This window comes from Falco rusticolus, chromosome 9 (genome assembly GCF_015220075.1).
Source record: "Falco rusticolus isolate bFalRus1 chromosome 9, bFalRus1.pri, whole genome shotgun sequence".
Classification (NCBI taxonomy): domain Eukaryota; kingdom Metazoa; phylum Chordata; class Aves; order Falconiformes; family Falconidae; genus Falco; species Falco rusticolus.
In genome coordinates this window covers 31,312,735-31,326,800 of record NC_051195.1, presented here as the reverse complement: position 1 = coordinate 31,326,800, position 14,066 = coordinate 31,312,735, and the positions used below count along the sequence as shown (strand labels likewise).

Below are 14,066 nucleotides of genomic sequence, written 5' to 3'. Positions count from 1 at the left end.
ACAGCCAGTGTCATTTTTTTTCTGGGAGCTTAGCAGGTCTCTCTTGCAGGTGATAGATAAATATTTTACTCCTTGTTAGGCATTTGGCAAGCATCACGGTAACACAACTTGCTACATATCATTATGGAAAATGAGTATGAGATTCAAATTGCTTCAATCAGCAGAGGGCACGGGAGCTCTGTTTCTTAAAAAGCAAATCCTACATTAATACGCTGATAACATTTCTCTGTTACATGGCTGGCTGAAACCAGGACACAACCATTTTCTTCTCTAATTTGTCTTCAGTCAAAAGCCCAGAACAGCAGTTTCATGGTTTCTGTGGAGAACATAGACTTCAGTACTGCAGCTGCCAGTCTTTTCTTTCACTTGATGGGACTTCCCCTAACAAATACTACTCCATAAGTGAGGAAAGAACAACCATCATATTTTTCACTTGAAGCATTAATGTGTGATAAACCAATGAAGTCAATATGTACTATGCCCTTAACAAACATTAAAGGAAGAGAAGTGGAATCTCCCTCTTCTGAATGCATGCAGAAGCAAAGACAATGTGAAAACAAGAAATACTGATTCTTGTGTTGCAAATGTCAGGATAACATTGTGTTTAAGGTAACTCTTTATCGAGACTTTGACTTAAGGAGGATGCAGCCTATAGTAGCTGTATCAAACCATCAACACTGTCATGCAAGCAAGGATATTTTACTTGAAATTTCGGTAGCATAAGAGCAGGCATCACAGCCAACTACAATTCAGTTGAGAAACAATAACCCAATGATGCTGCAATGGCTGTGTCACCTTCTCTTGCGTATCTCCACCCTGACTCTTGCACAGTTGGACAGCCTGTGTTTTGGACAGAATTTTTGCAAAAGACAATACAGGGCATCCACAGACACCTTCACGACAGCGCAGGCAACACAGACAGTGCAGTAGTCTGGCTAATTGGTGTAGGCACAGCACTTTATGTGAACTACTGGTTTCCAGGACCATTTGGACAATTGAATATCCTTAAAGTCTGCACTTAGAAAGGTTGAAAGGGACTACAGATAGGAGAAGGAAGAATAGAACAGAACCAGGAATTGTAGATACCCTATTTAAAAACAATGTGACTGTCCTGGCAGATCACGGAGCTCCCCTCAAAAGCTGCATCAAATCAGTGATATTCAGAGAAATAATCAAGTCTTCCCTGTATCTCTTTATGTGAATGATTTTACTAAGACTCTATGTTGACAAAAAATTGTCACAGACCTCTACCTTCACAACTTCAGGGACCTGAAGGGAAGAAAATGACATCAAAATCATAAATTTACAAGACAACTCCCAAACAAGTTTCCTTTAAGGTAGGACTGTCTTACAGTGATGAGATCTTCCCTGCCATTTACTGAAATTGCTTCTCTGAGAGTTTCTCAAAGTCAGGGGAAATGAACTGAAAACCCGAAAATTCAAACACTTGCAGAATGCTACGTTAGGACACTTCCAGATAAAGTTTTTAGAAACAGAATGGGGAAAATCAATCAAAAAGGTTTACAAAGACAGTTCTCTTCCCTTTCACAGAAACTCTTCCACAAGCTTGAGAGGTAGATAAAAATTATTGTGACAGAAAAGAAAGAAAGGGTCGGGGGTAAAATGACTTTACCAATGCCACTACCGTCGATCAGTGGTAAAACTGGCAATATATGTCAGAAGTCCAACCTGGCAATCTCCTGTTACTACCACTAGATCATCCACGCTCTCCACAGACTTTGTCTCATTTGCTATGATCTTTCCAAGATGACCTCTAACAATATCATTGCAATCCACTAGATGAAACCTGCCAGCAAGCTTTACATATTTATTTATTAGTAAAGTAGTATTTATATAGAAATAAATATTTATTAACATTTAAAAATAATCTCCCTCCCCTCCCTCTCTCACCAGGAAAATCCATTTTCTTATTTTGATATCTGACCCTAATCTTAGACCTGATAAATGTAGTGTGCCATTGCATCCTACCTTCTGCTCTTTTAGATGCTGTTCCAATTTCAGTTGTTCCTCTTGGCTCCTCTGTATATATTCTTGTAAATTCTTGATCTCAGCTTGTTTGTTATCCGTTTCAACTAGAAGATTTTTCAGCTGCTTCTCCATTTCTTCCTTCTTTTGAGCTTCTTGTGATGCCTTATTCTGATGCAGCAGGATTTCTTGCTGAAGCTATAATAATAGAGAAGACAAAAGTTTTAAGATCTGCTGCCTTTTATTCAGGAAAACAAGGCCTCTTACCTCTCCTTCTACTATGCCTCATGCTGAAAACAGCAGCTTCTGTACTACCGGACCCACTACTACATGGATTATGCCAGATCTTCTCAGAAGTATGTTCTCAAGTGGTTGAACAAAAAATCCTGCATGAGGGAACTTATTTATTGATGACAAGAATTTCTTAAGCACCAGTCAGCTCACCCACACAGAGGGGTCTGATGCAGACATAAAAGCAGTGGCACAAATGTATTTTCAGTTTTAAGTTGTTTGTAAAGTGGTACTTTCTGAATGCAGCATTAAAACTAATTAGGGCTTGGTGTCGCATTGTGAGGATTTTCATTTTGTTTTTTCTCTCTCACCAGCAGAAACAATTATTGCACTGATATTAAAGGAAAAAGAGAGATGTCAGACCAGCATTCATTTTCACAACTGCTCTCAATCCTTCTGCTCTCGAAGCTCCTCTGTGAGAAAGCTGAAAGAGGTGCTTTCATATTTAATAGACTGTCTTGTGACTTTGGCTCTCTCCCTCCCCAAAAATGTGATGGAGCAGAATCTGCAGAGAGGAGACACAGGGGGTTGATCCACATGGAAATATTCAGTTCAGCCAGGGACCAGCAATTGAAAGATGTTCTTCACTTAAACATTCCTCTCCCTTTGAGCCCACAGATGAAAAGTTGCCAGAACTGTCAGGGTCTTCAACAGGCTTTTCAAAAAGCCATTTTCATTTAAACAGTCTGAAGTGGAGAATAATTTCGTACTGGGAGGACAGGAGGTGGTTACAAGTTCCAAATGCTGTAACAATCCCATAAATTTAAGGGCTGAGGAAGTTAGTATCAGAAGATTCAGTAAGTTTTGGCGGGAGTTTCAATCCTCTCTCTTTTCTCCCATGCCCACAATACTGTCAGAAAAGCAAGGATTTATATTCTCTTGTAATACATTCCCATCCATCTGCTTTAGAAACAGAAACAAGTTCTATGCATGAAACCCAGGCTGATCATTACTTTCCTATTCGTGATTAATAAAAAACTGTAAGCTAAATGCTACTTCTAGTTCTTTTCTGTTCTTTGTGTTCTTTTCTGCTTTTCCTTTCTCCTGTTATCCTGCTCCAGCCCCTATTTATATTTTGCTTTAAATTCTTTATTCCTCATTATTATGTTTTTAGATTTTGATGTATCAGAGTTCAGTATCCCATCTTCCATCCTGTTCTACTTTCTCTCCATTCAGTGGGTATCCTATCGATCCTCAGTCTTCTGTATCTCTAGCTGCCATACACATTTAAAGGAAGCTCTACATATTGATCAGTAAAGAAGAACTGTCTACTCAGATGGTCATAAAAGCAGAGAACCTAACTTAGGAGACAAAAAAAGTAAAGCTGGGATTGAATATGGCTGCTCTCTACAGACACTGGTGAGGTGAAAAATTATTTAAGCTGAAAAACAGTAGGCAGGAATCAGTGTGAAAAAGAAAGTCAGAGGTCTTTAGACATTAGAAAAGTGAGGTTCTGGAAAAGTTTCCCATAAGAGGTAGGGCAGAAAGTAGCCTAATTAGCTTTTAAGTCAGAATTTGATACATTCTTAAAAATGACGGTATGGCATCATATGACAACCAGTGCCAACAGCAAGGGACCTAGCATACGCATTCCAGGTCTATGTTCTAAGTGGTTCTTTGGAGGAATAAGGATGTACAATGCAGAAAAAACCCACACATCTCCAGTATGAAAGATAACTACTATTCAAGCAAAAGAACCTTGACTTCATTCAGGGTATGGGGAAGCTATGGAAGCAGCTGGTATGAGACAATACACTTTGCAAAGGACATAGCCTAGAAGTAGAGAAAAATCATTCACAACAGACTCCTTTCTGAGCACTCCCGAAAATGTTTGAGATGTGAAAGTACAGGTAGTAGCATACTAGTTAAAGGAGATAAATTGCAAGTGTGGAAAATGGTTCAGGACAAAACTTAAAATCACTACCTGGTGATCTGTACAGACCTGTGTAATGGATTGATCTGCCTCATTTTTTGCCTTCTCTGTATCCTGCAGCTGCTCTGTGACTTGAGCTAGACTTTGACGTAACTTCGCAACCTCTGACAACAGTTGGTCTCGCTCCTTTGTTACCCCTTCTTTACGTTTTAGCAAATCCCGGATACTGGAAGCAAGGAAATAATAGTCAAGCAGTGTCACAGGCCATTTCTGTTGTTCCTCCTATGCCAGAGCAAGATCTTTTGTGAGAAACAGGAGTTTAAAAGTCATTTGTTTCATTTTAAACTCCTCTTGGATTAAGGCTCTGCTGGGCAATTGAATTATATGCTCTATCTAGTATGACTGTAGTCTGCATCAACATAGGCAGCTTTAAAAGTTAACCTAGTCCAATAAATCACTCCTTCTTGTTATATCACATCCTCATGGGTCTCAAGAAGCCTTCAGTTTCCCCAAAAGGTAACAGTGAACAAAATTCCTTTTCTGTCCTGTAAAATTACTCGGGGACCAAAAATGTTACATTGTTGTAACCAGTCTCTCTGCAGCTTACCTGACTGGGCACCTAACCAGGTTATGTCATATAATCACCTAATGAAAGAATAAAGCAGAGTCCCTGTTTGGACACATTCACAATCTGAAAGAAAGTCCAAGCGGTGTGGATTCAAGGTCAACCTTAAAAACCAGCCTTATAGTTCTAAAAGACTGTCGGGTTTTCAGCCCCATAGGGCCGAAGGACAAAGGAGTTGTCTGGTCCCATTGCTTTGTCGCTGCACAGAGTATTTAAGCATGGAACTGGAGTGCAATACAGAAGGAACTTATGAAGAAATTGTAAGCAGGCAGGTCTCAGCAGTCTGGGCAGCATCTGGAAACACAGGAGTGAGGTCTTGGCAAAGTAATGGCTCCGGGCTCTTGCAGGAAAATGCAAAAAGCAGCCACCAGAGAGCTAGCTGCCTTCAGGGAGAGTTATACTAGGGAAAGGCTTAATGACCAAGCTTTTAGATCCAGGGAAACCTGTTAACAGGTCCAGAACATTTTAGGGACAAACAGTAGAATAGATTTCTCATGCATCCAGGTGGTTTATGTGCTGGCACATTCCATGGAGGAGAGACACTTGAGCACACTAAAGGCCTTGCTCACAGACCCAAGCCTCGTTTATGCAGCCCGGATATACAGTGCACAGGGAGACGAGCATTCCCCATACATATCCTGAATGCATAATATAAATAAATAACTTAAACAATGTGGAAATTTCAAGCCAGAACTAGCTGGGCCAACCATCGGCAATCTCGACAGAAAGTGCACAGGTCATAGGGTCAATATACTTAATCTCATCTTGGAGTTCACACTTAATATTACAGCATAAGCACAGCCAGAGGACCTGACACAATAAACACTTGCTTTTGGAGGCATTTTGAGCAACTCCTGAGGATCATTATTATTTGCACACTATAGCAGCTAGAGGCTCCATCTGAGACTGGGTCCCTCTATGCATAAGTGTTCAGTAAAAAAAACACACAGTCTTGAAAATGTATAAATATAAAATATAAACAAGAATACAGACAGTGATAATGCCTTATAACAAAGCTGCAAAGAGAAATGAAGTCTCCTGCTTCCTTGACTTATCTACTTGACCCTGCTCCCATCAGATGTAAAAGTGTTGACAGGATCCTATTCTCAGAGTACGTTGAAGTGCTAGTCAGATAAAACAATATGACAGATACTGAGAAAGTGCATAATATTGATTTTTATTTGATCTCTCAGCTTAATCCAATACTGAATGAACTTGCTCAGAGCCTGATTCTGTACTTGCTCACTGCATAAACACATAGACCAATAAATGTGTACTCATGAGAAAAGTAAAAGGCAGAAAAGACCTCTTTTTCTGTTTTCCAGTGGTTTTGTACTATCTAAATAGCTAAACAAGATGTAGAATGATAGATAACCAATCAGGCTTTCCCCCTCCCTGGGGAATACTTACTGGTACTCCTCTCTCAGAGATGGTCCAGATCCTTGTTTCACTAAATTATTTAGGCGCGCGGTTTCCTCTTGCAGTGAATTAATTGTTTCCTTCATTTTCTTTTCCTTTTCATAGGCTGCATCCACCATTTTCCAGGACTTTTCAATCTCCTAGGAACAAAATGGAAAACAATTACATAAATTAAATTGGGTTGAAAATTAACAACAAATTAAAAATCATCTTGCATTTTGGTTAATTAAGAAAATAGATTTTCATGCCTTTTCATGTTTACATTCACAAAAGTTTGTTGCGAATCTTCACCAATTGTCTTTTCTTTTGGACAAGAGCACAGCACACATTCTGAGCCATTCAGGCTATGTCAATTTACACCACAAAAGCTCTAATACATTTTCTTCTACACACAGATCTGAACGTTATCAAATCTCATTCTGTGAGGTTTTGGTTGTGTAAGTCGCACTAATATCTAAAAATTTACTGAAAAATCAGTGCCCACAAAGATACCGTCTACTTAAATATCTCACTTATGAACTTATTAGCTTATTACGACAATGAACATCCCATTTGATTTGGATGAGAAAAAAAGATGTTACTCTGGGCTTTTATCCTTCTTTGTTCATTTTCATCTGGGAGGATCTAGTGTATTTTGATTTTAACTATGTATTTAGAAGAGCCACAATTCTCAAGCCGAATTTCAACACATGGAACTACTTGTCTGCTTGACTCATGTGCCTCTCACAAACCCAGGGTTTGATATCCACAAACAAGATAGGGGAGGAGGGTTCACTTGTATTTTTAACTTCCTCTAGATCTCTCTCCATTGAATCAGATTATTAAGAAGCACACAGCAGGTTTATTCCTTGCCAGGTTCAAACCAAGCTTCTACCAATTCTGGAATCCTGTCCTAAAAAAAAATGCATAAATTCAGAAAGCGACTGGACTGGAAGGAAAGTTCCCCAAGATTCAGTAAATAACGAAGCACTTATTTTGACACTAGAAGTCCCTGGGCTGCAAATCACAGCATGATGTCCTCTCTCTCATGCTCTTTTCTCAGCTGGCTCCTGGTGGAGTACTGGACTTGATGGACTTGTACAAATTTAGACTCCAAGTGTGGCTGTGCAGCTCTGCATTAGTTCTAGGGTCTCCCCAAGCAGAGTCAGACAGAACCATCATTACTTCAAGCCATAATGTCCCTTTCAACTCCCACTTGCATCATATGAAAATGGGAGCATGGAAAAAACAATTAAAAATTGGTCCACAATGAAGAATATCAAATAAGTTATATCAAATTGTTTACAGCAGTTCTTTACTGAAATTAACATCTCTAGTTCTAAAGAAAATCTGTTTAACATTAAACTCAAAATTACACCTATATTATGGTATATTGTTAATATATTTATTGAACTCTTTAAAATCAAATAAATGTAGTACTCAAGCTGCTTACTGCCTAAATTAAAAAAATCAACCTATTGAATTAGCAGAAGTAACAGGCTACCAAAATTTACTAAAAAAATAACACAAAATATAACATCTGTAGCCTCTTGAAACTAGAGAGGGTATACATTTTCATTTTATTTATTCAACTAGTCCGCCTATCCAAATTTGAGAAACCATCTGGAACTTAAAGATCAGGAATGTTTGCTCTTCATTTTTTCCCCCAACTTATTAATAAAGACTTAAACAGTGGGCTTTACTTGTTCAGAAATTCTGAAAGAGATTATAATCAATTAAATTCACTACATACAAACACTATTTTCATTACTTAATAAACTACTTAGTTCAAAATTTAGTTTGAAATTGTGCTTTTCACTTATGTATAAAGCATATTTTAGACGTTTTAAATATTAAGTTAATTTTTACATTTTATATATTTTGAGTTTTAATTTCCATTCAAATGCAGCAATGATCACACATAAAGCATTAAGTATCATCTAGTAAATAATAAATTTTTCATTCATTATTGTCTTACATTAAAATGTTCAGTTATGAAATTTAAATAAGTGCACACTAGGCTGAAATGATGACATGAAGACAGTGTGTCACCTTGACTGGCAAAAAAAGCAAAAAATATAGCTGTAAATAAACATGTTTCAGATTTGCCAACCAGTAAGAGGCAACCAGCCTTTCTCTAGAAAAATGCAAATGGAAAATAAGATTAAAGCTGATTACTTAAAGCTTTCTGCTGGCTGATTAGACTGTGATTAAATTGGTGAATTGAATCATTATGATTGAAGTTCAGGGGGATGGAACTGGCGAATAAAATCAATATGCCCTCTGAGAGGTCTTACTGGCTTCAGCGAGTATTTTGTTCTGGTGAGTATTCGCAAAAGTGATCCCCTGAAGTCAATGAGGCCATTCAGATGAGCAGTGATTTCAGGTCACCCTAAGCTGTGCTTTTTGAACTTTATCTTGCGTTTGATGTGTAAAACCAGTTGTATTGAATTTGTATTGATAAAACTAATTTCTATCAACAAAGTTGGCAGGCACAGATGATGGCCCCATCAAGAAGCAAAATCTAAATAAGAATTTGCTACAGTCTTCAGCATCAGCAAAACTGGGCTTCGTTGCAGTTGTTTCTTGGTTGTGCCCTTTGAACAGCAGATCAACAGATTGCTTCCTTTAACTTCAAAAGTAAAGAGAATAAAATTCTTGATGGTGGAAGCCTTCACTGGAAAAATATGCACGTTATTATTCAGTGAGGAGGGGAACTGAAAAAATGCAGTCTGTCAGTATCACTGGGTAACTGCAGTGTGTGGTTAGGTAGGTAACATGCATTGCAGTCTGTTGTATAAAGACAGAGGTACACTAGATGTTTGCAGTTAGAATAATTAAAAAAAAATCTGGAATTCTGGAAATTGTGAAGCAGAATTCATAAAGTGTGACTGCCTTACTTTATTTTCATTAAATACCCCAGAAGATCACATCAGTTTCACTGCTCAGAAATGGAGAATTACTGAAATGCTTTCTTAGTATATTGCATTGATACCCCTAGAAACTGAAAACTTGTTAATTCCAAGCAGGGGAATACAAGTTCCTGTAAATTCCCCTTCTAGCATTCTTCCAGCGCAGCCTCGTGTATCAGTATCCCTATCAATGAAAAAAAGAATTGTATCCCCTTCATGTTCAGCTTGGGCCTTTGCTGCTTTGATAGGACTGTAAATAGCATACTATTACATACGGTTTATTAAAACTACAAAGCAGAGCACTGAACAACCACCAGACAGTTAACAGCTATTGATTATTATTGACCTGGGTTCTTGAACCACTCATCTGTGTAGTTAGCCTCTGCCCCTAAACAAATCCTACTGATTACAACCAAGCTTCACATGGAGGAAAATTTTTGCTTCTACAACTTTTATTTGTATATGAAACAATGACCTATAAGAGGAAAGCTGCACACTTGCTACCCTTATGACCCATTGAGTCACCAAGATTTATGGCCTTAATTTGAAGCAACCACACCGTTTTTACAGAACAGCCCCACCAGGATTCTCCTATCTTTTATAAATAATGAAACAGTGGAACAGATTATTTAATTTAGTGCTGAAGAATATAATCTTTGCTATTTTAGCACTTGAACTTTCCTCAACACTTGCCTAACACACTTCTTGAATGTTAGCAAAATCGTAGTGAAATACTACAGCTGTAATGGAACTTCCCTTCAGAAAGGAGGATAACATGAAATACGAAGCGTATACCGAACAAAACCCCAAAACATGACAGAAATATTTTAAACAATATTCAAATAATTCCTGAACATTTAAGGGAAAGACTAATTCTCAAAACCAAACTGAAAAAGTATCAGTGCTGTTTACCTGGCTCACAGAACACCACTAGAATTGAAATGTCACGTGTTGTGCATTGCATGTTATTTCCAATAGGGTCATTTTCTCAACCAGCTTTTTCACTACAAAATCTCTTAGCCGGTTCAACAGTAGGTGGTATTGCCAAGCCATATCTTGCCTTCAAATTAGTTGCTGAAATTGGAAAGACTCTTATTTTTCCTACTCTTCCACTCCTCAGTTTTATGACATTACTAAGACAATGTCTCCTCAGCTTGGGAACATCTTGAAAGATTGCCTCTGCTACTGTTTACCCTCCGAGTATTGCCGTGTAATAGCAGAAAATTATAAGGATCATCGCAGTTTGTGACACCCATCTAGCAGGTTTTGATTTGCAGCAGTGAAAAACAAGATTTTCTACACTTAAGAATGCTTTGAGCGGTAACATGAGCTTGCAAGCTGCAGCCATAGGATGACAGCACTGCTACTTAGGGTAATATTTCCTCTGAGTGTATTTTCTTCATAATTCTAAGGACAAGAAACTTCACGGCAAAGAATTTCTATTTCTGTAGTGCTCATGGATCACTCTGAATTATTACACTGAATTTATTTTACTGGGACAAAACACTATTGTAAGGCACGGAGGTTTCTCAACTAAATGCTGAACTAAAGCTTGTGTAGGTACCACAGCCTAAGTTTTTAAACCATCAGAAAGAAAAGAAGTTCAAAATACAGTCTTCTGATCATCTGGCACCTTCAGGTTTCTGGTAGTCAAACCTTGCTGTAAGGCTAAAAACATTGACTGTTTTTAGTGAGTCAAGCACTTTGATTTGACAGAGTTTAAATCAATAAGAACAAAGAACACATCAGAGTAAACTGGTAAAATCACATTGAAATGCTATATAGGACTCCCTTTCAAAAACACTGTGAAACATTTATTTGTATCAGTTGGTCTCAATCCATATTTCAGCAAGTAGATTTTTTTATGTTCTGGCAATACTTAACATCCAAGCAGCCCTTCAAAAATACTAACGAATCAAAAACCGTATTTTAAGTTGAAAACAGGTTATTCTACAGAAGGAAAACTGAAATAAAAACTATTAGTGAGTAGTTGAAAGCTGATGGAATTGGTTTAGTGCAATAAACACAGAATTTGACTAGGACCTGTAAAAATACCAGCCTGAGGAAACAAAGCGATTGGTAGCAAAGCCGGGGTTAAAGAACTGGAGATGCCAGCTCTATACTTAGTCCTCTGGCTAGCTGTCTACATAAAAGGAAGTGTTGTTGCAGATGCTCCTCTTATTACCATGTTTTTCATCAACAATTTCAGATCATACTCAACACTTTACCGTCTTCATTGATGCTATAGTTCCCTGATCCTCTTTAGAAAGCTCTGTGAGCACAGCTACTTTAGACGAATTCACCAGAAGCTCAGCATTCAGCTGCCTGCATTTCTCCATGAGACGCTTCTCATTTTCATGGGACTTCTTCATAACAGTATGGAGCTTCTCATATTCTATTCGATATTTTTCCAGAGTTTTATCAGCCTTAAGTAGATTGATGACATCTTGGAAGCCTTTTTCCAGTGCTTCAAATGCACTTTCTTCTAGATACAGTTTGCCATACTTTTCCTGAATGGAATGAGATACATAATCAACAAACAGGAGGAATTCAACATTTCACTCATGACCCCAGAATATAAAAAAAAAACAATATACTGAGTGTGTAAAAGCTGCTAAGAAATCATGACAAAGTTTTCTGAAATAACAGTTCTCTTGCTATCATATGATATGTACATTGCAGGCTATTTTTCAAACAGATCTCCCCCTATTTTACTGAAATAACTTGTGCTTTAACAGTCAGAATTCCTGTAATTGAGTACCACAACTACTTTAAAGATAGGTCTATAAAACATCACCATTGTGCTAGTGTTTAAAAAAGATATCAACTACTCAAGAAGCCCAGTATTTCAGTCTCAATTTTCCCCAGTTCTCTACACTATAAAGTCTGATTAGTTTATGCCTTCTATGCAGACAGTGCCAGCAAATCACATGCAGATAAGCGTGTCCAAAAGTTCCAGTAATGCCAAAGCAAGCCAATCCTTCTTCTGTAGGAAATGCATGCTACCGTTAAATCTTTAACGGGACATTTTTGATCTAGTGCAGTTCTGACACCAAATTTTGCCAGTTGGGTTGCTGGACACCAAAGTCCACCAATATTTTTCAAAAGGAGCTTAAAATAAGCCTCCATTACAGCCTCCAACAGAACACAATCACACCAAGAAGAGGCAGTATGGCTGCTTCTCAGGAGTTAGCTTCATCTGCTAAGCAGCAAGATAAATCAGCCCACAGGACACTTCCATACTGTCATGGATACATTGCTGCCATTACTCAAGCTTGCTCAAAACTGACTAGAACATCTTTACACTGCAATCTGAAGTCTAGGTATAGCCTCATAATCACATCTCAGAGGTGGACTCACTTGGACAGGAAAACAGCTCTCCTATTAGCACTGGCTGTGGCTGTATGGCAAGCCCCCCTCGCAGAGCAGAGGCGATGAGATGCACACTTCCCACAACCTTAAAAATCTGCCCTCGTATTTCCCCCCCAACGAACGGATTACTATTGCAAAAACGGTTCAGGCTCCTACGCACCGTTTGAACATAAACAGTTTAGAGGTGAGAATTTTCAAAATAATAACAATAATAAAAATATACCTGAGAGCAAAACAACACACTTGTTTCATTGGGTTGGTTGGTTTGTTAGGGGTTTTTTTTGGGGGGGGAGTGGGAAGTACATAAGTGCACCCTACCTGGAAAACCTGAAATTAAAAGGGTAAAAGTAAGCCCTGACGACTTGAAGGTCAGGCCATGCAACGCATGGAGGCAGAGGCACCGGCTCCAAGCCCCCTTCCTGCCAAGGCTCTGATCTGAGGGGTTTTTTTCTGTGTCACAAACTTTGATGGGAACACAGCGAAGGCAACGCTGAGGGCCAGCTCTGGTGGGCGGGCTGCTGCGGCTGGTCTTGGGGGGCTGCATGACGCCTTCGACCCCGCTCTGGCCTGGCCGCACAGCAACAGACCCGGGTCTCTCTGTATTTCACCCTCCTCCCGGGTACCAAACCTTCAGTTCCCATCTCGCTCACGTCTGGGCCCGGTACGGGCACACGGGGGATCACACCTGCGATCTCAAAGCAGCAGGTGCTCCCGACATTTCGGCGTGATGGCCGCCCACGGCCACGCTGCCCAACAGCTCCTACTTTCAACACAGGCTCCAGCGGAGCCCCGCTCACAAAAGTAACTCAACGCAGAAACACCGTCTGTAGGTACACGATGCTGTGGGGCTTATCCTGAGGCGCAGCGCTCGCCCTGCCCGAGCGCCGGGCGGGCCGGGCGGCGGCGGGGGGCTCACCTCAGCCATGCTGCCGACAACGACGCCGACGACGCTGCTGTGGCGACCCGGGCCGCGGCCGCGCGGGGCCCCCCGCTCCGTATCGTAGCAACGGCGCGGGGCGGGGGCGGGGCGGGCGCGCGGGGCGGGGCGGGGCCGTAGGGGCGGTTGGGGGCGGGGGCGGTTGGTGCTGCCGGCGCCGTGTGTCCCCGCTTAAGAGGGGGGGGCCGTGTGTCCTCTTGATCGGGCCAGGGGAGCTTGACCCGCACACCCGCGCCCGCCCCCCCGCTGCTCGGGCAGCCTGCTGTGTTCCTCCCAGGACACCTGGCCTTGCCTCCGCGCCCTGCAGCCTTCCTTTTGTGTTTAGCTTTGTCCAGGAGCTCCTTGCTCGTCCATGCAGGCCTCCTGGCATTTTTGCCTGACCTCCTCTTTGTTGGGATGTCATTTTCTTGGGCCCCTCGTCCCTCCAGGGCTTTGTCCCGTGGTAGGCTACCAAGAGATCCCTGAAGAGGCCAAAGCCCGCTCTCCTGAAGCCCAGGGCAGTGAGCCTGCTGTGCACCCCCCTCGCTGCCCTAAGGGCCTTGAACTCCACCATTTCATGGTCACTGGAGCCCAGGCTGCCCTTGAGCTTCACATTCCCCACGAGCCTCTCCTTGTTGGTGAGAGGCAGGTCCAGTATAGCACCTCGCCTTGTTGGCTCCTGTATCACTTGGA

The 14,066-nt window shown here is 40.7% G+C and overlaps 1 protein-coding gene across 1 annotated transcript in view; it reads right to left on the bottom strand.

Annotated features, from left to right (window-relative positions):
- Positions 1 to 13,443, bottom strand: part of CFAP58 (cilia and flagella associated protein 58) — a 60,630-nt gene extending 47,187 nt beyond the window's left edge. The window contains exons 1-5 of the mRNA XM_037400985.1: positions 13,374 to 13,443; positions 11,314 to 11,595; positions 6,186 to 6,334; positions 4,220 to 4,376; positions 1,990 to 2,184 (exon numbers count right to left, since the gene is read on the bottom strand). Coding sequence (XP_037256882.1) covers positions 1,990 to 2,184; positions 4,220 to 4,376; positions 6,186 to 6,334; positions 11,314 to 11,595; positions 13,374 to 13,382 — 792 coding nt within the window. The 5' untranslated portion in view covers positions 13,383 to 13,443. The remainder of the gene's footprint in view (positions 1 to 1,989; positions 2,185 to 4,219; positions 4,377 to 6,185; positions 6,335 to 11,313; positions 11,596 to 13,373) is intronic.
- Positions 13,444 to 14,066: the final 623 nt, after the last annotated feature.